Genomic DNA, 21,331 nt, shown 5'->3' on the forward strand with positions numbered 1-21,331 from the left:
GCCCTGCTCTAACCGACCGAAGATGACCTCGATGGTTTTCTTCAGGTCTTCACACCTCCACTTTCTGCAACGTCGTTACTGATCTCTGCAGTGCCTCAGAAAGGAGAGCTCAGAGCAGACACCACCTCCATGTCCAGCTCTGCCCAGCAGCCACGGTCTTACGAGTTCACCTGAGCAAGGAGCTTCCGGCCTCTTTACGAGCAAAAGATGCATGTTGTTGTTGGCCATAAAGCTAAAACTGCTGCGGAGGTGACGAGCTCTGCTCACCGGGCAGGAAAGTAGCTGCTCCAGGAATATAGCTTGGAGACTTTGGTAAATACTCAATTAACATTGAAAGAAACCCATTTCCTAACCATTTTCTAATGGTTTCATAAAGAAACCATTTTCTAACAGGTTTCTCAGCCAGAAGGATATCATTGACCCAAATTTTCATTCCTGTGATTATTTGCTTTGGTCCACAGGGAATGCAAAGCCTCCTGCCACACTCCCCCAACCAGCAGCACCCTGTGAACAGCCAGCACAGACAAGCAGCCAAGGATACGGGAGTTTAAACAACTCTGGCTCGCACGGACAGCCACGCCAGAGGTGAGGCTGTGTACCGCCACTGTGTGCCCTGCTCAGACACGGCCGAGAGCTTCACAGGGGAGGCTCCGCAGGGAACAGCTCCTGGTGGCCAAACCGGCTGCAGAGGGACCAGGCAGATGTTGGCATGCGGGATCCAGCTGTGCTGGCGGTGGATCCCTGATTCTGAACATGCCATACGTATTTATAGGGGCTCCTCCACGACAGGAACACCGAAAGCCTCAAAGGAATTAAATCAGCTAAATAGGTTGGGAAAAGAGACATGGCTACAACTCGGCAGAGTCACAGGGCACATGGCACAACCATTAGGAAAGCAAGAACTACAAAAGCTCTCTGACCAACTACTTCCTTTTCTTTAGCTAATAAACCATATTCCCTGCTAACACTGACACACATCAGAAATGAGCCTCTGAGCACAGAGCACCAGGACAAAGGCAAGTGTTGGGTGTGAGCAAGCACTGTGCTGGCATCACCAGCGGTCACAAACGCTACCAGAGGACAAGTAAAGCCAGACAAGGAGGAGGAAAGCAAAAAGCATTCAGTTATCCTCACCTGTTCACGTGATGAGGGTGAACACTGAGCTCCTGCTGGCTTCTGGGAGCCAGGAGCTTGGAGAGGAGCATTGCTGGTGCCAAGGGGCAGCTTCACTGCTGGAGCAGCAACAGAAGCCTCTGCATGGAAGGAGATCTGTCCAACTATCAGCAGAGCTCGTGGCCAGTTTGGACCATGTACAGGGTTAGCATCCCTTGAGCGGCTCTGGGATGGGCTGGAGAGAGGTTGGGAGCCATCAGTGGGAATGAAGAACATCATAAGCTCCCTGTTGCCAGACCAGCACTGGTCCCACAGAGAACAGGCGACTGGATGAGGAGAGGGGAAGGTCTCATCTCCTGTGGGTTTCCACTGCAAAGAAGGCACTGCACTGCCAGGAACGCTGCTTGTATTCCTCTCTCCAGATCAAAAAGAAGTCCAAACTTAAAAAACCACCAATACTGAAACAGTAGTTTCAATAATTTCAGTGGGTTTGAGCTGAAAGTTAGGGGGGAAATGTGCACACTACTTACAGAGCGAGGAGCAAAGCGCTGTGACAAGATTCACTCCCCAGGAGGATTGCATGCAGAAGAAAAGCCAGCAAGTTGTGTATTTTTAAAGCTGGAGTTACAAAGCATCTAATGTATAATTACCAGATTTAGCAAGAGAGAAAACAAACCAGCTTTTTATAGCCAAGTTAACAAATTTCTGTCTATCCCCACACCAGCCAACATAAGGAGCGGTGAGATCACGTCTCTAAAGCAGATGATTACACTTCTCTTCCATACATTGTTTTGTCCCTTCAAGGATGTTGAAAGTATGGTTTGAAAATTAATCACAGCTTTCTCCCTCCACAGGCCTGAGATGGCTCCGATGAGTTTCACGCCCTCACTCCTGCTAGTGGAAGGTGTCCCGGCCTGTGGCCTGGGGTGGAACTGGGTGAGCTTTAAGGTCCCTTCAACCCAAAGCGCCCTATGGTTCTGTGGTACTTTTTCCACACGTGCTTTCAGTGTCACAGCACACTGTGGAGGGATCAGAGGGAGCACAGCGTCTCGGTGCCTCCTGATCCAATGCATCGTGTTTGTTCCTAGGTTGCAAGTGCTGCTGTTGAGGTGCAGGCACGGGCACAGCATCCCCCAGCTGCACAGGACACGCAGTGGCCCCATCTCACACTGGGAAGCACAGGGCAGCACCAGGGCTGCAGCTTTGGCACCTCACAGCAATGGGAAACCCACGAGGAGAGCACTTGTGTGCTTCCCGCAGGTATGAACCATACACAGGGGTGTTTCTTCAGCTCAAACCCGACGTGTTTGGACACTGCCTGGGCTATTGCATGGGGTTTTCTTGCTTTGGAAAACACCGTGCAGCATTTCTCCTGAAGGACTCCTTGGAAAGCTCACAGGAATGTGAAAGGATTCAGAGTTCGAAATCTATTCAGATTTATTCAACAGAGAGGTAGGGGTTTGAAGAACCTTGATAAGAGCTCTGCCTGCTTACTTCTTGTTCACATAATTCAGCCCAAAAGTCTCTCCAGAAGTGCTGTGGCAGATCCAGCTCCCTGCTCACAGCGGGATCTGCCTCTTGTGCCAGGGATGCTTGAACCTGGGAGGAGCCTCCTCAGGGCTGGGGGTTTCTCTTTCCCTGCAGACAGGGCAGCTCAGCAGGGTCCTGGGTCTGGCATCTGTCGGATCAGCCCAACCAGGCCTCCCTGACACCCACCACCGCGGGGAGCCGGCGCCTGGCCAGGGGCTCCCCACACCACGGCCAGGACTGGTACCCACCACCGCAAGGCTCAGGGCTTACCTGTGTGTGACCAGATCCTTCACTTCTCCCATCTCAGGGGGAGAAGGACTTACTCCAGACACAAACAAACATGGCATGAAATCTACAATAGCCACCATTAACATCATATTTATTGTTATTTAGTTGCTCAGTAAAACATATACAGATATGTACAATATGCATGAATACAGAAGACTGCACTTTACATATTTAAAAAAAAAAAAAGAAAAATACCACTCAGTTTCATGAGCTATCGTCACAGTCTTCCAACCAAGCATTTAGGAAATGAATTTAACAAGAATCAAAAAAAAAACAAACCAACCAAAAAACCCAAAAAAGAAAAAGAAAAAAGATTACAGGATTGCCTAACACACAGCAGAGTCAAGTTTTCGTATTTTACATGTGCAATAACATTTTCAGAAGAGTTTGCGATGCAGTACGGATTACCAGTGTTTTGAGGTGTTTTCTTCTTTTCCATGAACCAAATTCAGTACAAAGAAATAACATCCTTTTGCTTAAGGCTGTTTTAAAGCTGTAATATTCGTGGGTAGTGAATAGTGATAAAGTTCTAACAGCCGGAAATCACAGCCTGCAGTTTCATCAGTCAGAACCTACGAGCGGATGGACTCAAACCAACAATTTTAATAGAGAATTTCTGAGACAAAATTAGACTGTTTCCTCCATTAGCCACAAGCAATAAAGGAGAAACAACTCTATAAAAATGGGTTATGCTCTCACACACCACCCATTGGGCAGCCGTGAAGCCAGTCCTGGAGAAAACCTCACACTGCAGCTTCACAGCAATAACCCAAATTCACCGGGTTTGTCCCTGTCTCCCCCGCTGTGTCCCACTGCCCTGTGCTCCCCTCACGGGAGGTGGGAACGTTCTGCCTCGTTGCTGGTGCCTGGAAGCCTGATCCTGGCTCAGGAAAGCCAAGCAGCCCCAAGGATGTACATGCAGATGGACAGCACCCAACACAACCCCTAACTGGCCCAATGGCCCAATTCTGATGTTCATTCCCTTCCACCCTACCCCCACCATGGAACCCTTAACTAAATAAAATGAGTCTAAACCTTCTGCCAGTGCTGTTCTAACAACCGAGCTAGAAGAACATAGAACCAGTAGCCCTGGGAAAAAGGGATCCGGGGAAGGGTAACACGGGTATTTCATAAATAAGGCCTGTCCTCTCTCTCTCTGGCAGAGATACTTCATCCCTCCTCCCAATTTAAACGCAAGAGACATTTTGCTCTGTTTGCTACTACATTTTAACTTGAAGACAAGGAGGCAGGGAGCTGGGCTGGGAGCTCAGGGAGGTTCAGGCTGCCCCTTCCCAGTGGCTGGAGAACCCAAACCACCGGGCAAGGCAGGGTCTCCAAAAGAAATGTGAAGCTGCATTTTAGCTGTTGTTCACAATACAAATATCGGGCACAACTTAACAGGCCAGTCACCACGGGTCTTTGACTTTGTGTTGGCACAACCTGCCCCTCTTGGCACAACCTCTCCCCCATCTGGAAGCCCTGTGGGATGAGCAGGAGCCAGTTTACGTTGTCCTGGCTTTACCTGGTCACTTGGGGAATACATGGGCCGCTGCATCTGTGCCTCAGCTGCCCTCTCCATGAGAGTGCAACTTACCTCGTGCACCACAGGCTTTTTCCTACAGCTCTCGAATAATACTTCAGCTGGAGGTATTATTATTCAGAAAAGGAAATCATTTCAATTCTGTGGGGTTGTGCTGAGCCTTCATATGGTAAAAAAATATAAATCAGTGCATTCAGTGTCAAATTAATGGAGAAGATGAGTTCAATGACATGACTGCAGGCAACACAAGCTTTGCACAAAGCTCTAGCCTTCTGTGTGTGCCATTAGTACCAAATCATAGAATAGAATACACCAGGTCACAGAATCATAGAATAGAATACACCAGGTTGTGAGCATGAAGCGATGCTCTTCCTGGTCAGTGATATGTACCGTTTCTGTTCTGACTCTTGGCAAGAAGCAGAGTCCCTGGCTTCAGCACAGCCCTCCTCACCTCACAGGACTGGAAACTGTCAGGATTCCAGGGGGGGTTAAAGAATCACTCCCACTCTGTATTTCTATGAGCAAGTGAAGAAGTCAGTCCCAAGTGGATGAGGACAACTGCAGGAGAGGAGTACAAGCTGCAGAGAGCAAACCAGAAGAAAAGGGTGGGTGAGACCAACTAAGTCACCACTTTTCTGCTTCAAGGAGGATTTCTCTTTAAAACAGATCTGAAATGCTGGATGCGTTCACGGAGAGGTCTCTTCCTGGTAGCAGGGTGTGCATCCCTGACCTCAGGAAGCCTGAAAAACCTGTTCTCCTGAATGCAGCAGGAAAAACTAAAAACAAAGAAGTTGGCCATGGGGCTGCACTCCATGCAGGAATGCCACTGGACCACGAACTCTTCCTAGATTTTCAGCTGTAAGCACTGAAATGCGGTATCATAGATCTAGGCAAGTGTTTTGCTGGGGTTCCTCCAAGACTCACCTGGCTGATATAGGCAGGAGCTGCCAGGATGGGGCAGGAGCCAAGGACCAAGCCCACCACAGCATCACTCCCGGCAGGCACAGCTTTGCCAGGCAGGATTTCAGGTTCAACACCACTTTGGGTGAACCAGGACTTAAATCACAGGCAAAGGGGCATCTTGCAGAGTGGGGGCTGGAAATTATTACCTACCAAGAGATATTTCAGTGGGATGGTGATGTTTTATTGCAGGTACAGGGAGGAGCTCTGAGCTTTCGACAGCAAGCGTACACCTACAGAAGGCACAGGACTCAGAACCATCCCATCCTTTTGTTCAAACCAAGTGGGTGTGAGGCAGCTCCAAGCCAATTGCTCCAGGATGGGCAAAAATCCTCATCCTCGTGGCAGCTCCAGCTTCAACAGAAAGTAAAATATTATTGAAAATCAAGGTTCAAAACTATCCAGATTTATCCAAAACCAAGTCACTGTCCAGACCCATAAGAGGAAATCAATCCATGCATGGTTAATAACAGCACATTCAAATAACACTTCCAAACACTGTGAGTCTCTCTGAAGCCCCATACGACCGAGTGAGGATTTCAGACCACCCCGTGCCACTGGTGTTTTAGGCAGAATTTCCTCTCTATTGGTGCCTACTGAGACCATTACTTCAAAATAATTAAAGTCCCAGCACAATCATCAAAGATAAACCAGAAAACAGTCTTCACACTCTGTCCCTTGAGCAGGGACACATTCTGTGAATTCATGACAGAAGTAATAAATAACCCTAGAGGCCAACCTTTATTTCACAGCTAAAACCTAAATCTCCAGTGATGTTCTAAGGCTTCGGGGAGCAGAGGGAAGGGAGCTCCCTGAGCAGGGTGGTGCACGTTCCTGAGCGGAGGAACACAAAGAACAGGCAGCAGGAGGGTTGGATCATCACGTCAGTCGTGGTTTTATCTGGTTTGCTTCCAACTTCCTTCTCAAATGAGCATTATCTATCTCGAGCAGGAAAAGTATGGTTTTCCTTTAATTGTGTGCGTGCAGTAGCACTGTTCCTCAATGCGTGGCAGAAACGGGGCCTCGGATGAGTCTGGGGGGGTCTAGCGTGGGGTCTCCCTGCCCTGGCAGGTTAGGAAATGCTGACCCTGGGCATGCAGCACCTGCATCCCCTGCATGGGCTGACCCTGACCACCACCACCGCACCAGGACAGCTGCAGCAGGAGCCGGGCACCCACAGACAAGGGCATGGGACACTGGACCCCGCTTTGACCAACAGCGTCTTCTTCCTTCAGCTAAAACGGGCTCTGGGAACACAGGGCACACTGGTGACAGCCCCAGCTCTGGGGGTAATTTCTCCATCAGAGATGAAGTGGGAGCTGCGGGAGCACCACCAGGACCAGAAGCTGCGGCCCCGCTGCCCCTCACAGCAGAGGGGTGCTGGGCACTCGAAGGAGGTGATGATGGCTCCGAACTTCCAGCAAACTTCCTGACTCATTCAGAAAAACTTCTCTCTCCCTTCCCCGGCCGCGCCAGGGCCAGACCGCTCCTGACAGCTCCATCCCTGGGCTGCACCAGGGGACACACAGGAGCGCGCCCTCGCCCCGCCGGGGCGGTGGAACGGTACCAGTGGCAGCACATCGCTGTCTCGGGAAAGGGCAGGCTCCTTGCCTGAATGTTCACCAGAGCGTTTGGCCTGTATGTGACTGGCAAAAGCTGGGTGTCAATATAATATATAATATAATGATGACCATTTCACTTTAACCGGCGTTTATTCCTGAACTGCTGTTCTTCAGGATCACCATTGTAATAAGCACTGAACAAAGCAAAACAAAACAAAAAAAAAGGAAAAACAAAGCAAATGAGGAGGAGGAGCTTTGTCTTATTATGACATACATGACTTGGACATACGCTGAGATGAAAAAGGAAAAGGCCTCATCTATGAATGTATGCCAAGGTTACAGAATAATGGGAGAAAGTGGTCTAGCAGGAAAATCTTAAGCAAAAGTGTGCTAACTGCAGAAGGGTTAACACTGGTAACATACTGTGGCAGACGATTAAAAAAAACTTGAGGTTTACTTTAAATTAACCCTTTCCAGTCCATATGCCACTAAGCAGGTACCAACCTAGAAAAATAGTCCACCTAGCAGTAGCGGCCCTTTGAAATTAAAAAGAGAAAAAAAATAATTTCTTTTGTTCAAGTCAGGGCGGCCACGAAAGTTCCAAATCTGTTGGAGATGTCCGAGTGCAGGGACCTCCACGTCGGCACCGCAGTCCGGCCCTTCGCCTCGCCCACGTCGTCCGTGCAGTGGACCGAGAGGCACTGCAGGTGGCTGCCCGTCTGCGCCGCCGACGTCTTGCTCGGGGGAAGGTCGTGGGCTGAAAGGGTTCAGAGAGAGCATTAGGAGAACTGCAACGCAACACATCCACAGGCACAACCCATCAATGGAACCCACCAACACGCACAACCCCATCCACGCAACACAACCACAGCATTCAGGGAACTCCTCAAGCTTTGCTTCACATCATCCTTCTTGTGCTTCACAAAGCCAAGCAGTGCAGGTTGACCACCTTCCATGGGGCAAGTTGTATTCCTTTCACTCAAGCAGTTGCTACACCAGACACCAAACAGGAACTGAACAGCTCATTACACAATCACAGTGATATTAAAAAAATAAACTAGTCTAGAAGTCCCTGGTTTAAACTAGAAAATGCTTTTAATGCTTGGTTATATGCTCGCATCCAAAACAGTATCATAACACCAGAGAGAAACTTTAGAGCCTGGGGACACAATGCTGTAAATGACAGGAGAAGGAACACGGTTCCAGAGCAGCACTGCTGCTGCTCCACCACGCGCTGCATTAGTGCAACCGTGCGCAAACCCCACACAAAGCTCCATCACACACCTCAGCCTGGCACAGCCATGCTCTGGGCTTGCACTTCTGCGAGATGCCCTCACCCACTGCTTGGACAAAGGATCCAACACCAGCAGGTCAAAGATGCTCACGTTCCCTAAATCCCAAAGTGCATTACAGTTCCCTGTGGTTGGCATTGGTTTCTTAGTCAGTTTTGATAAATAAGCAGCACCAAGGAGCAGAGTTCATCACATAATACCCCAAAGCAGAGTTTAAGCAGGCAGAGATGAATTAACACAGCCTGCCCTTGCCCAGCACGAGGAGCTGGGCACTCTTCCCTCCCATTCCCCCTGAGCCCCATCACGCCCCAGACCCTCCCTGCACAGCCTGTGCTTGCCTCTGAGGGGTAACAAGCAGCTTTTCCTCCCTGAGGGTGTTTCCAGCTTGGCCCTTGACATGAGGGACACATCTGTGCTGCGGAGCTGGTCCACTGCAGTCCGTGCCCCGTGGGCATGGCAGCCTCGGCCACTGCATCCCAGGCTGATGTTAGGATGCCACTTCGGGAAAATCACAGGGGAAAAAAAAGACTCCCTAAATAGATGCTATTTGATGAGATGTTAAATTTAAATTCACTACCCTGAATGTAAATATACCTGAATAACTTTCTATTTATAAAACATTTAAAACTCAAATGGGATCGTGCAGAGAACTGAGGAAGGGAAACGGCTTTTCTTATTTGTATTTGTTCACAAATACAGATAGCGAACACTCAGAGTGCACACAGTACCCAGCACTTCTTATTCTTAGGTCTCCCTGACTGTACAGGACATGCTGGTCTTGGCACAGGAAAAGCCAGCGCCTTGAGATTAGTCTTTGTGACAGCAGCTTTCTTCCTCTGCTGCAGAGAAAGAGGAAAGAGTCCCACTGCTGATCTGCTGTCACAAGGGGCCCCGGGATTGCGGTGGGGTTTCTGCAGGAGCATTTGCTGCAGGCTCCAGGGACCAGCCTCTCAACAGCACGTCCCCAGAGCGGGACCCAGCACTCAGCTCTGCGTGCCTGGTGCTGCGCCGGGATCAGAGCCAGGCCCGAGGGGCACTGCACCGGCAGCAATGCCTGCATCAGCCATGCCCACACCACCAACACCCAGAATGGAGCAGGTTCTCGCCAGTAATTAAGTGAGGAAGCTCACATGGTACAAACATCTAAAGAATAAAAAAATATCCTTATTTACTCACAAACCAGCACATTCAGAAGCAAATTACTGATAAAGGAATCAATGCAAAAAGCTGTCCCCAGTGATGAACAGGACTTGCTGGCCTCAGAGGAAAACCCAAGGAAATGAAGTGAATTAATATCATCCTAAGTTTGCAAAGTCAATACCAATTGCCACTGTCCACATTATGCCACATGCTGTGTGGGAGCTCAAGATCTCTTGGTCTGTTGTTAAAGAGCACAGAAAATGGTCATTCAAACCCAAAACACACAGGGGATGAGAGCCTGCAGTAAGTCTTGCATCTGCACAGGTCTTCTCAAAGCCAATCTGAAGGGACAAATTCAGCCCCAATTTACTTTTTTGCAGTATTTCCATCTTGACAAAGCTATGATGCTTTTCTGGAGGAAAAAAAAAAAAAAAATAGCAAACCCAAACCCCTTTGTATTAAAAACCTAAAGTTGTGCTGATCCACCTGATGAGAATCATGTTCTTAAGCAGGAGATACTGCCCAGTGCTTGTCCAAACTCTCCCAGCAGACCAGTCTCACCGGCCTTCCTCACTGCCTCTGCCTCCTTCAAAGCAGCAGTGCCCAGCACTTGCCTTCTGCAGCGCACACAGACCTGAGGGTATTGCTAGTGGAGACTGATGGGACTCAGCAGGTTAAAATTAGTCGGGTAATGCAAAACGGTGTCATCACATCACTGCCTCGTGGCTGCCAAGTTTCAGATAAATCACTGTCAGTCATGATGCACACCTAATTGAAACCAAGGAATTTTCAAACAAATTATGTTTAAACGTAAGCGTGACCAGCAGGTCGAAGGAGCTGATCCTGCCCCCCTACTTTGCTCTCGTGAGACCTCACCTGGAGCACTGTGTGCAGTTCTGGTGTCCTCCACATAAAAAGGACATGGAGCTGTTGGAACAAGTCCAGAGGAGGTCACGAGGATGATCAGGGCCTGGAGCACCTCCTGTATGAAGACAGGCTGAGGAAGTTGGGGCTGTTCAGCCTGGAGAAGAGAAGGCTGCCTAGATTAGAGAGAATAGAGGGATGCGAAGGATGGTGTGGAGGGACTCTTCATTAGGGACTGTAGTGATAGGACAAGGAGCAATGGATTAAAACTTAAACAGGGGAAGTTTAGACTGGATATAAGGAGGAAGTTTTTCACTGTAAGGGTGGTAAAGGACTGGAATGGCTTGCCCAGGGAAGCTGTGAATGCTCCATCTCTGGCACTGTTCAAGACCAGGTTAGACGAGGCCTTGGGTGCCATGGTTTAGTGTGAGGTGTCCCAGCCCACGGCAGGGGGGTTGGAACAAGATGATCTCAAGGTCCTTTCCAAGCCTAACTATTCTGTGATTCTATGAAACTGCACAACTGCCTCTATTAGCAACTACTGCAAGAAACTCGTGCTATTAGCAAAAGCAATACCCTTCTAATAAGAGCCCTCCTCCATGCCCGGGATCTCGAGATGGTCTGGGTGGAGACTTCCTCTCCAAACCAAAGGACATGACACAACAGAACCTGGGACAGACACAAGCAGAACCAGCTGGTGCTGCCTGAAAATGGCAAATGTTAAAGTAGAGATAAGAGATAAACCGCCACATGCAAGCACCAACGTGTTCACATGGAAGGCACGAAAGCAAGGAAGTGACCAAGGACCAGCAGCAGCCCGGGAACAGCTCAGCTGTGACAGTGTCCTCAATCCAAAGCACCAGCCTCAGCGCACGCCCCAGCAGCCCCCATAGGTGATGGTGGGGTCACTCCAGGGAGGACAGTCCCCTGCAGAGCAAAAGCCACCAACTGCCTGCGACCACCGCGGGTTCCTCCGCCCAGCGCCCACAGCAGTGGCACCTCCTCAACCCCACAGTGGGGTGACGTCGGCTGGTCCCAAAAGCCAGTTCCTGCATGGATCGAGCTTAAATTCCAGCACTGGAAACTTTCTTCCTTTTTAATTCTAATGGCCCATCCTACCATCACCCTGCCCAGAGCAGCAACCCATACTCCGTATTTCAGAGGCAGACAAAGAGAGGCAAACCCAGCACGGTTCATCCCAACCAAGTGTGCAAAGTTGCTCACTGCAGAGAAAATTCCTGCGATAATGACTGAATGCCCTGGAAGTTAACATGAGGTTTGATTAATATTATTAGCTCAGCTTGTGCACAGGCGCTTCCAAGAGGCAGCCACAACATCTGGAAGAGCTGGGTGGCTACAGCGAAGAAATATTTGCAAACATTCATTGGAACATGAAAGTGAATTAAGTCCGGCCATTTTCACAGCCCTTGCATGTTCATGCTCAGCAAATACTCCAGCAGGTTTGTTTATTGCAGTTCAAACCGTATGTTTTAGGTAAATATTTCCAAGCAATCTCTGCACAGTTTGCTAACATTCATCAGTTAGAACAACAAACAGCAGCAATGGTAAGGATTGTAACAAGCCTCTGGGACAAACACACGGGGCTGCTCTCCTGCAGAGGCAGATGAACACTCGGACACTTTCCGTTCCCAAAGGACCAAAACGGTTTTAAAAAATACAACATTAAATTTTGTTTCTAGGTAAGAGCTGCCCATTGAGCTCCTGAGCAGGCTTTACCCACACACACGTTTCCGTCGCCAAGGCATGGGGCATGGGCAGAGTACGGGAAGGCTCGGGAGCCTCCTCCCGCCGCAGCTCCTGCTCTGACCTGCACGTTTGGGAAGCTCTCTCCTGCCCTGCTCTACTCCCAAAGCCATGAGTGCCTCCAGAAAGCCATTGGGTGCTGTTTGTGTGTACAGCGGTGACGGCAGCACGGTAAGAATGCAGGAGCCTCCCCAGGAGCATGGGCACCCACAGCTGGGACACAGGGAGAAGATGAGGAATCCTGCTCCACCACCAAATTCAATACACACACTACAGCTGCTCTCTCACATCAACACAGGAAAAACGTATTTCTCTCTGGCAAGATTAGATCTCGTCACTCTCCTCACTCCTGAAGACACCATGTCCTGAAGACACTTCCAATCCTTCCAGCTTCCTTCTCTCCCTCTTTCCTCAGCCCACATTAAGCTGCTCTGTAAAGCCTCTTCCCTCAGGTAGCATCTTCTCAGGCATTCTTTAAAAATAACATGTTCTCCTACCCATGACGACCCCACCAAGCACTCTGCAAATCCAGATGTGCCCCCATTTTTAGGTAACCTAATCCCATTAAAACAGAGTTCACCTGCATTGCTAGCATGCATTATGTGCATCGTCTGGTGAGAGCAGAGATTAATGGAGGGAGGGATGGGGTGTAGCCAAGGCAACCGCGGATGCTACACAGCAGCACTGGCAGTTTCTGATGCTTTTCAGGTGCTGCTCATGCCATTCCTCTCATTTTTGCCAAACCCACCACCACCAAAAGGAACAAGCAGGCGTGAGCGTGCAGCCACAGTCTGGTAGGGGTCTGGTTGGGAATGGGTTCCACTCCACATTTCAGTGTCCCTGCAAGATTGAAGTGACAAACAGGAGGTGAAGATCCCTGGAATGGCTCCTCGCCCCAGGGCTCATCCCTTACACTTCTTCACCGGCTCTGACAAAGCCACGGCCGCCCGCGCTGCCCAGGCTCCGGCCGCCCGCCCCGCTCAGCCCCACCGCTGCCGCCCTCGATGGCCAGCGGAGCGTGAAGCCCTGCACTGCTACTGATCTTGTTAAAGCTAAATCGCAGGATCTGGCCAAAACTGCTCTATTCCCTCACCAGTGATCAGGTTCCCCTCTACCATCTGATAACCACTCTTAAAGGATGCATTAATAGGCTTCTGTTCACCCTGTGCCTGTTAAGCAGATGCTGAGCTACTGTAAGAGGGAATAGATTTGAGTAAAGATCTCTTATGAGGCAGCAAACCTACATATAGTGTTTAAAATTATTCCCTTAGGACAAGATGTTTTTCACCAAATCTCCCACATGACAGTTTGACATATTGGTTCAGGCACATAGCTCTGTATTTGTACACAGCACAGAATCATCTTTTTCAGTTTTCAAGAAAAATAAGGTCTGAAAACGTTTCATGTTTCCCTGCACACTGGACCGAGTCTCCACAGATTAATTTAGATCCAAACTCGTATTTCTAAACACAACTAGCTCATTTGTGTTGATAAACAAATGAACTATCTCCTCCCTCACCATCGTAGCACCAACAAAATCCTGGACAAAGGCATTTTCTTGACCAGGAAGTGCACGTCTTGCATTTGATTATAAGCACAAACATGGCACCAGCCACATGCTTATTCCATGAACTTGCACTACTTCTGGTCTTCACCCAGGGAACCTGTACCCTGCTTTGGACTGGATCAGCCTCTTCTGTTGGTAATGCCTGGCTTTGGACTCTGCAGCACCAAGCACGCTGCTGGTGCTCAATGCAAAGCCCCTCTGCTCCGTTACCAAAATCCTTGATGTGTTTTCTGTAACCTGCGCAATTTTTAAAGCCTGTGAGGTGCTTAAAGGTGCCACCTTCCCCAATATTGTAATAAAAAAATAAAGGAAGTCAGAAGTGTTTGTAGTTAATATGAACAACTGATCCCAAGGACTCGTAATGAGCAGCACAGCCAAAACAGGACCAGGCAATTCCCCTCTTTGCTGGCCAGGAGAACTGTGCAGAGATACCCCAACGCCAGGGTATCGGCCACATCTCACTCATTAACATTTCAAGAAGTCATTTGGCTTGGTCAGCCCATAGATTTATTGCTGAGATGGAGCCAGCTGAGCCTCACTGTAAAAGCCTTTCTCACAAAGGAGAGAAGGCTCTCCAGTGAAAAATGCATGCACAGCACTGAGCACTGTCCCACACCACTAAGATATCCCACGAACCAGGATTAAATCTGACTTTGCTGGACGCAGATAAGACACCTCTCACCTGAAGGCATGGCACAGCCGGCCCTGCTGGCCAGGGCTGAGAACACAGCCCATTTGCCCTCAACACTGAGCAGTGCCCTCCCCTCCATCAGCCCATCAGGTCTGGCAATGTCCTCTAATCGTCAAAGCCTCTTCCTCCACAGACAGCATGATTAATTGGAGGTGCCTTTGACTCTAAAGGGAGCATGTATCAGCCCATGCTGCAGAGATGTTTATTTTGCTTTCCACGGCCTCAGAGCTGGCACAGAGCTCCAGCCCCGCTCGCTGCTTGCACGGAATTCAGATAACAGGAGACACGGAGTGCTTGCTGAGAATACGTATTTTTACTTTTTCTCCCTTGACCTCTTTTCACGCTCCTGTTTTCACCAGGAGCAATGGGAGGATGCACGCACCACGACAGGGAGGCTGCCCAGACCCACAGCAGCGTTAAGGGTTTGTTGTTACGGCTGTAGGGCTACAGTCAGACAGCAGTGTCCTACCCTACAGCGCCAGCAGCCAGCCAGGGCAGATATGACTTGAGGACAAACTCAGACTGTTGGCCACATTCTGCGGCCTGAAGAAACTGGTGAAAACACCAGTAAGTAGGAAACATGCTAACCCCCTTGATGGAAAAAATGGCATTCACCTTGCGCGCAGCATGACCTTGAAGACACAGAACGAACAATGTGTGGATAAGAACAACATTGCTCTTTTAAAACATGTGTTCCCTCCATGCTGACTGAGACGACAAAGGGGGAACCCACAGTTCCCCACTTTGCTGCCCACTGCCCAGCCTAGAGCAATATGTGCCCAGGGCTTTATGGGAAAGTGTGAAACTCCCTACACCTTTTATTTCTCTGGAGGCTACTGTTAAATTACTGCCTTCCAGCTCTATGACGCTGAGAAGAAACCTGAGCTCTGTGTCAGAGAGGGGAGCCAGAAGCTCCGTACTTGGGGACAGCACTAACTCCTCCTAGACAGCCACAGGGACAACGGACTGTTTTTAACTCATATCCTTCCTCTCTCATGGATGCTTTCAGTTCCTCTTTTCAGTTTAACACATTCACTCTCGGTCTGGCTTTCTGCAAGATACACAAGCCACAGAGGAGTTCTGCCTGGCCCCCTTGTGAAGAAGCGAGGTTGGGGTTTTGCATCTCATGTAATAAAAGACCATTCTTGCAAACCAAGTCCCATCACAGCCGCTGCTGCTTCCTGCTAGTACAGGCCTGCCTTCTCCCATGCAGGCAAACCACAGCTGTGTCTAACAGCCACTGAAAGCTGATGGCCAGATCTTCAACCATGCTCTAAGTCAATGCAACCCAACCACATGTCTCTGAACTGCTGGTCAGGCTCCTCAGTGCCATCACCAACACCATGCTCTCCTAAGCTCTGCCTGTTATGAGATGCTATAGCCCTGCCCAAGTGAGGGAAGATGGCTTTAAAAATCGAATCAAACCAGCTGCCACCAACAGTCAAACCATTCCTGGATGCTTCCAAGAGAAAACAAATGGGAGTCTGGCAACTCTAACTCATCCCAGCATAACCGATTCAATGCTCCCAGCATTCATACGCTGCCATCCGAGACCAGCAAATCCTCTGGGAGCTCTGAGCACTTCTGCTCATCTTGGAAAGGAGTTAACTGCCTAAATCCTGCCCGCCAGCTCCACTGCATTTACACTCAGACCCAGCACTGGGATGAAGGCTACAAACAGCTTCTCCTACCCCACCCTCCAAAGCGCTGCAGCTGCCTCAGCCCTGCCCCTACCTCTGCATCCATCCAGCACATAACATGAAAAGGAGAACTCCACGGTAGGAGTGAATATTGGCTGACTGATCCCATGTTTTCTCTGCTGTTGGCGTACATCACTCACTTGCACTAACTAAATGCTTTGAGCCTATTTTCACCGAGGGTAACAACCCACACATCCGTGATGAGTAAGGAAGTGCTGTTTTTTTATCCAATACTTTCACATTTATTTCATATGTACGCAAATTATCACACGGCAGCATTACGCCCCACTCCAGCCTCTGGGAACCCAGCTCTCGACAGCCAGAATGCACGAGCAAAGAAAAAGTTGGTCATAAAACCCAAGTGGATTTTTCTGCCTGCACAGAAGTCAGATGCAATTGTTAAATACACCCCAGTGCATTGAGGTACCAGTATCGCCTTCAGCCTAATGCAGGTTTCAGTGCACAGAGCAAGCCTCCAAAAATAGCAGGAAAATGCCCACTCACCCTGGCAAGGGAAGTGGGTGCATAAGCGGGTTTGTAAAGGCAGTGAATTGATGGTGATTATGCACAGAGCGCAACAGAGGAGGAAACATGTAAATTCCAGCTCTCTCTCCTCAGATTTGTGCAAGAGCTTCTACATAATTGCTGAGGAAAAAATAGAAATGCCAACAATAAGTAGGATATTTAAGCCCTGCACATTATACATGGAAATCTTTATTTTCCTTAAATGAAGTGAAAACAGAGTGAAAAAAGTTCCCTTCAAAGAACTTTTGATCACTTAGTTTCAGGATGCAAATTAAATGAGTAAAAAGCCAAGTATAAAAAAGGACATTTGTCACTGAAATATCACTAGTCTCTTGTGAAGTAAAGGCCTGGGTACAGCTGGCCAAACACTTTGATGTATTTAGTTGCCTTGTTCCCAAAGAAATCAACAGAGTCCATGTCCTCATTTCCCAAAACCAGATCTGCACCCAGCTTGGTGGCCAAGGCCAGGACCAAGGGTCCTCCAGCTCCCATCCCTCCAGGCTCCTCCCAGCTCCTCCCACAGCTCCTGGAGCTGCCTCTGCCCCATCTATAACTCACAATTATGAGAGACCGTAATACAAAACTGCCACAGGCAAAGTCAATCTCTCCCAGGGGCCTCACACATCTGAGGCTCTTGCACACCAAGAAATGGTGATCACGTGCATTAATGCTCCAGGTTAAGCCACATGAGTTCAAGGATATTCATGAAAATACAACTGGAGTTTACCAAAGGCTGACAGTAAGAGAGAAGAAACAGCATCCAGGATCTTCAGCTCTTTCATCCCGTTCACTTATAGTGTTACCTTGAAATACATCCCATTCCTCTTTAGGAGATCTCTAACTGCAGTTGATGCGTTAGAAGTAGCAGCTTATATGAGGGGACCTTGGGCCTCCGTGAAATCAAAAAGAGCTCAAACAATTTCACCACTCACAGTGTAAGAGACCAGCAAGAGCAAAGACCCCAGAGCAAAGCCGGGTCTCACCAGGGCACCTGCAGAGATGCAGTTCACAGATTCTGGTACAACCCCAGATTCGCTATCCCTCAGATTTTATCTTGGCCACAGAAAGATGGAAATGTTGTTGCCAAATAGTGGATTTGGTGCATTCAGAAACAACCCCTAAAGCAGCAGGAAGGTGTGGTGATTCAGCTGGGGGTCACAAAGCTGATGGAGGACCAGCATCTGTTTGAACAGCACATTTTCTAATTAAATCTATCTGAAGAAAAAGCAAACCACTCATTAGAGAGAAGAAATCCACAACCATGTGAAGGAGGAATGGCAGCAAGGGAAATCCACCTTAAAAAAATCACACAAAGAAACTCGGCTTTCTGAGGTACGTCTGTAAGTGCCACTATTAGGGTAAGAAAATATAAGCTCATCTTTTTCTTCCAATTGTCACATCACTGTGGAGAGACTTCACGAAATTCTCAGAATAGCAACGAATCAGGAGCAAACAGCTGCCGAGGCAGGGAAGTCACCGGCACACCCTGCACTGCTCCAGAGCAAAATTAACTCTAAACCAGAAAATCAACAGAATGTGCCAGTGCAACATGGAACAGACAAGTCGCGTTTTCAAACCCAGCGCTGAAATAGGGGCTCCCTTTCCAGCCACATGCTCACGGGATTCCTGACCCACAACGATGTCAATGTCCCTGGAAGATGTAAGAAGGGACGACGTTCAGCTCCACGTGTGCACGTTCCACACAAACCCCCTCACTGCTGAAATAAAGCCAACTATGAAAAAGCTATGATGCGATGGCGATGGCGTAAGGACTACCTTGTCATCTCCTGCTCAAGTGCCCCAAGAAGGGCACTGTCTGCACTCAGAGCTCTGTCAAACCAGGCCAAAAGTTGCTCTTCAGCACCTGCTTCTCCACCACAACACAAATGCAAAGGCGGCACCAAACAAACAATCTCCTCCATGCCAGCGCCGAATCTCGTCGCTGCTGCGCACAGGGGGGGCGATGCCGGGAGCACAGCTCGAGTCACGCAGCCACGTCTCTCACTGAGCCCCAGCTGTGAGCCCCAGCCACTGCTTCTGCACCAGCCAGGGCTGCTGCGCACGTGAACCACCACACTGCCCACACCTTAAAGCCTGTGAGATACCGAGGCAGTTGGCCCAACATCAAACCTGGTTATTCTGAAGGCAAAGGCATTCAGACTGGTCTCCAGGTACCTTCTGAGTGCAAACCCGAGTCACACTTCTGCCCAAAAACGTTTCCCAACAGCAGCATCCCACCCTTCACGGATGAGTGCTCTGTTTACTGGAAATACAGGTATAGATGATAGCAATTGCAACAGATTATGCTACCCTTCATCCTTCTCCAAGGTTTGGATCCTCGCAGCCTTACCTCCCAGCTGCACAGCTGCCAAGGCAGATGAAATGTTGGGCCTGCTGGGCTTAGATAAGAGGGTGAGTGAAATGACAGCAGGCGCACCCATAACAAAGGGGACCAGAGGATTCATGGATGAACAGAGAGGAACTCAGTGTCTTTACATAGCCACCTTGCCTCCAGTCCTCCAGGTCTTCCTGGGCAGAAGGCAGCTGTGCGGAAAGAGTTAACCTTGCCTGGGACAAATGCATCTCCCGTTTCTCAGAAAGTCAGAGGCTGGAGCTAGGCTGCCTGCTCCCTGCCTGCAGCCTGACCCCTGACATTTCCACTCTGCTTCTCCCTGGCATGGAGAACTTAACCATAGACAAACAAACAGGTTGGGAGGGCAGATAAATGGAAGACAGAGGAGGAGAAAGGGAAAATTTCTCAGATTCCTTGTCATAGCCCTGATTAAATAATAGCAGCCACCACCAGCCATGGGTGAGGGACTGGCGTTTATCAGTAAAACCTGAAGTCTACAGCAAGACATCTCTAATTAATCCTGAAAGGGTCCCTTCCCCCTTCGACTTCCCAGGGAGGATTTCATGCTTTAAAGATACAGTGAGTCCATTTTAGCTCTTTTCCTCACAAAACACAAGGGCAGAAAGCGCCTGTTCAAAACCACAGCCAGGATTTACAAACTACGGCAGATTTCCATCACGTGCAACCACGCAGGCAAACCCCAGCGAGAGGGTGTCTTGATTTAGTCATGCTTAACCTTCTGAAGTGATACACCCAGCAAGTAATAGTCTTACAATGACCTGCTGGAAGCACGCACACGCGTAATCATAACCAGGAGCAAGTGTGCAGATTTTACCTGCGTCTCCCACCATTCCATCTTCGCCTATTTTCCAAGGGATAATCTGTTCAGTGCTTGATGCAGTTCTATTGTCCCCCACTTATGTCCAGTTTTCCCATCACTATGGTGGCACCAACATCACTCAGTGATGAAAGAGACTGCACATACACCCAGAGTGAGACAGTTACAAACACTCTAGCCCTGGTCTTTCACTTAGCTCGGAGAGGCTTCTGAAATCCATTTCAGAAGGTCTCCTGCCCTTTGATCCAAGGCGAACATTGTACTAGTGCAGAGCATCACAATTTAAGCCATGAACCACGAACAGCCACAAATTGGTACGTCTCTCCGCACCTCAGCAGAAGTGCGAGAGGAGCTCTGCTTCCAAGGCACCTTCATCCTATCACCACATTTGGGGAGCTGCTACATGCCAGTGAGCGCCCATCACAGCACCGATGGAAACTCTTGTCTCTGGAAAGCAGACAGAGCACAACCAGTACACGTCACGTAAGCCAAAACACAGTTTCCAATGGAAGGTGCTCTCAACAAGCAGCATGGCAGGGAGGGTCTGACAGCAGAGCACTCGGTCCCCCAGGTTGCCAGCCACCACAGCCAGCCAGCAGCCCAAGCAGCCAACAGCCCTCCACACACATATATACTTTTTAAAAGCTGGCCATGAGAGCTCATCCTTCCCTCTCTTCCTTTTGCTTCTAACCATAAAAACAAGTGTTACTGTTTATTTAATCACTTACCTCCCCATTTTTCTTTTCCAACATTTCTAAAGCCTTCCCAGCTTCAGAAAACAGCGACACACAAAATGGAAAAATCTAGTATTTCACATTCTTTTTTTTGGTAAAAGAATAAGCATTATTTAATTTCCTACACCCCCTTTTCCATTCTCTATTTTATTTTTTCCCAAAACTTGTCTAAAGCTGAATAAACCGGCGTTAGAATTAGAGAGATTTATTCTTTTTGGGTGGTGTAAGTTGCAAAAACAGCAAATGAGAAAGTGGAAGAAAATCTTTGAAATCACGATCTCTGGTGCCATCAAAAGCAAAGAGAAGAGTGGGGGGAAAAGGGAAATTTTGAAAGTCTAAGTTCACATTGTAAAAGCAAGCTCTATTTCACATCAGCTTCATGAAATTCCCAGGAAAATAAGGAGTCAAACCCAGTTATTTTCTTGAAGATCTATATGCTTAAATACCTGTTTTCAGCATAGTCTCTTTTTTAAAGCAGCACTGGGATGGGGATGAACTGAAAAATGTTTCCGTCTACCAAAAAAACCCCAAACCTTTCTGCAATGACAAGAGACAATCCAGTGTGCAATCAAAGACAGAATCCTGACACGTTCAAAGAGAAAATTATTGTAACAGCTGCGACTTTGAAGATGAGAAGTGGGTTTTTTTGATAGAAACAATAGCCATCAAAATTTCTACTGTAGCAACCAATACTTAAATGCACAACTTAGTATGCAGCGTGCCTGCAGGTACAGCGAGCACCACAGCAAAGTAATTAATAAACCAGTGACGCATAAGAAATCCCTACCTAGCGTGGAACGGAGCAGCGCTCTGGGTGAGTACCACCCACCCAGGGCAGCAAATGCTTCCCGTGACAGGCTCCCTGCTCCT

General features: G+C 48.7%; 2 protein-coding genes across 3 annotated transcripts in view; one reads left to right on the forward strand and one right to left on the reverse strand.

The window, feature by feature from the left end:
* The window catches only part of CCDC117 (coiled-coil domain containing 117), a 297,697-nt gene that overhangs the window by 51,775 nt on the left and 224,591 nt on the right, over positions 1 to 21,331 (forward strand). The window lies entirely within an intron of this gene.
* The window catches only part of MN1 (MN1 proto-oncogene, transcriptional regulator), a 33,974-nt gene continuing 17,456 nt past the window's right edge, over positions 4,814 to 21,331 (reverse strand). Inside the window, exons 2-3 of one of the 2 annotated variants that reach the window (XR_009964305.1) lie at positions 7,498 to 7,750; positions 4,814 to 5,785 (exon numbers count right to left, since the gene is read on the reverse strand). Coding sequence is in view for 1 of the 2 variants with exons in the window: in XM_062616085.1 (XP_062472069.1) it covers positions 7,569 to 7,750 (182 nt within the window). In the remaining variant the exon portion in view is untranslated. Of the gene's footprint in view, positions 5,786 to 7,124; positions 7,751 to 21,331 lie in introns of those variants that run through there. The other variant, XM_062616085.1, reaches the window with a different exon arrangement.

The sequence above is a fragment of the Pezoporus occidentalis genome, unplaced genomic scaffold (assembly GCF_034315485.1).
Source record: "Pezoporus occidentalis ecotype Australia unplaced genomic scaffold, CSIRO_AGI_Poc_V1 ctg102, whole genome shotgun sequence".
Taxonomy (NCBI): Eukaryota; Metazoa; Chordata; class Aves; order Psittaciformes; family Psittacidae; genus Pezoporus; species Pezoporus occidentalis.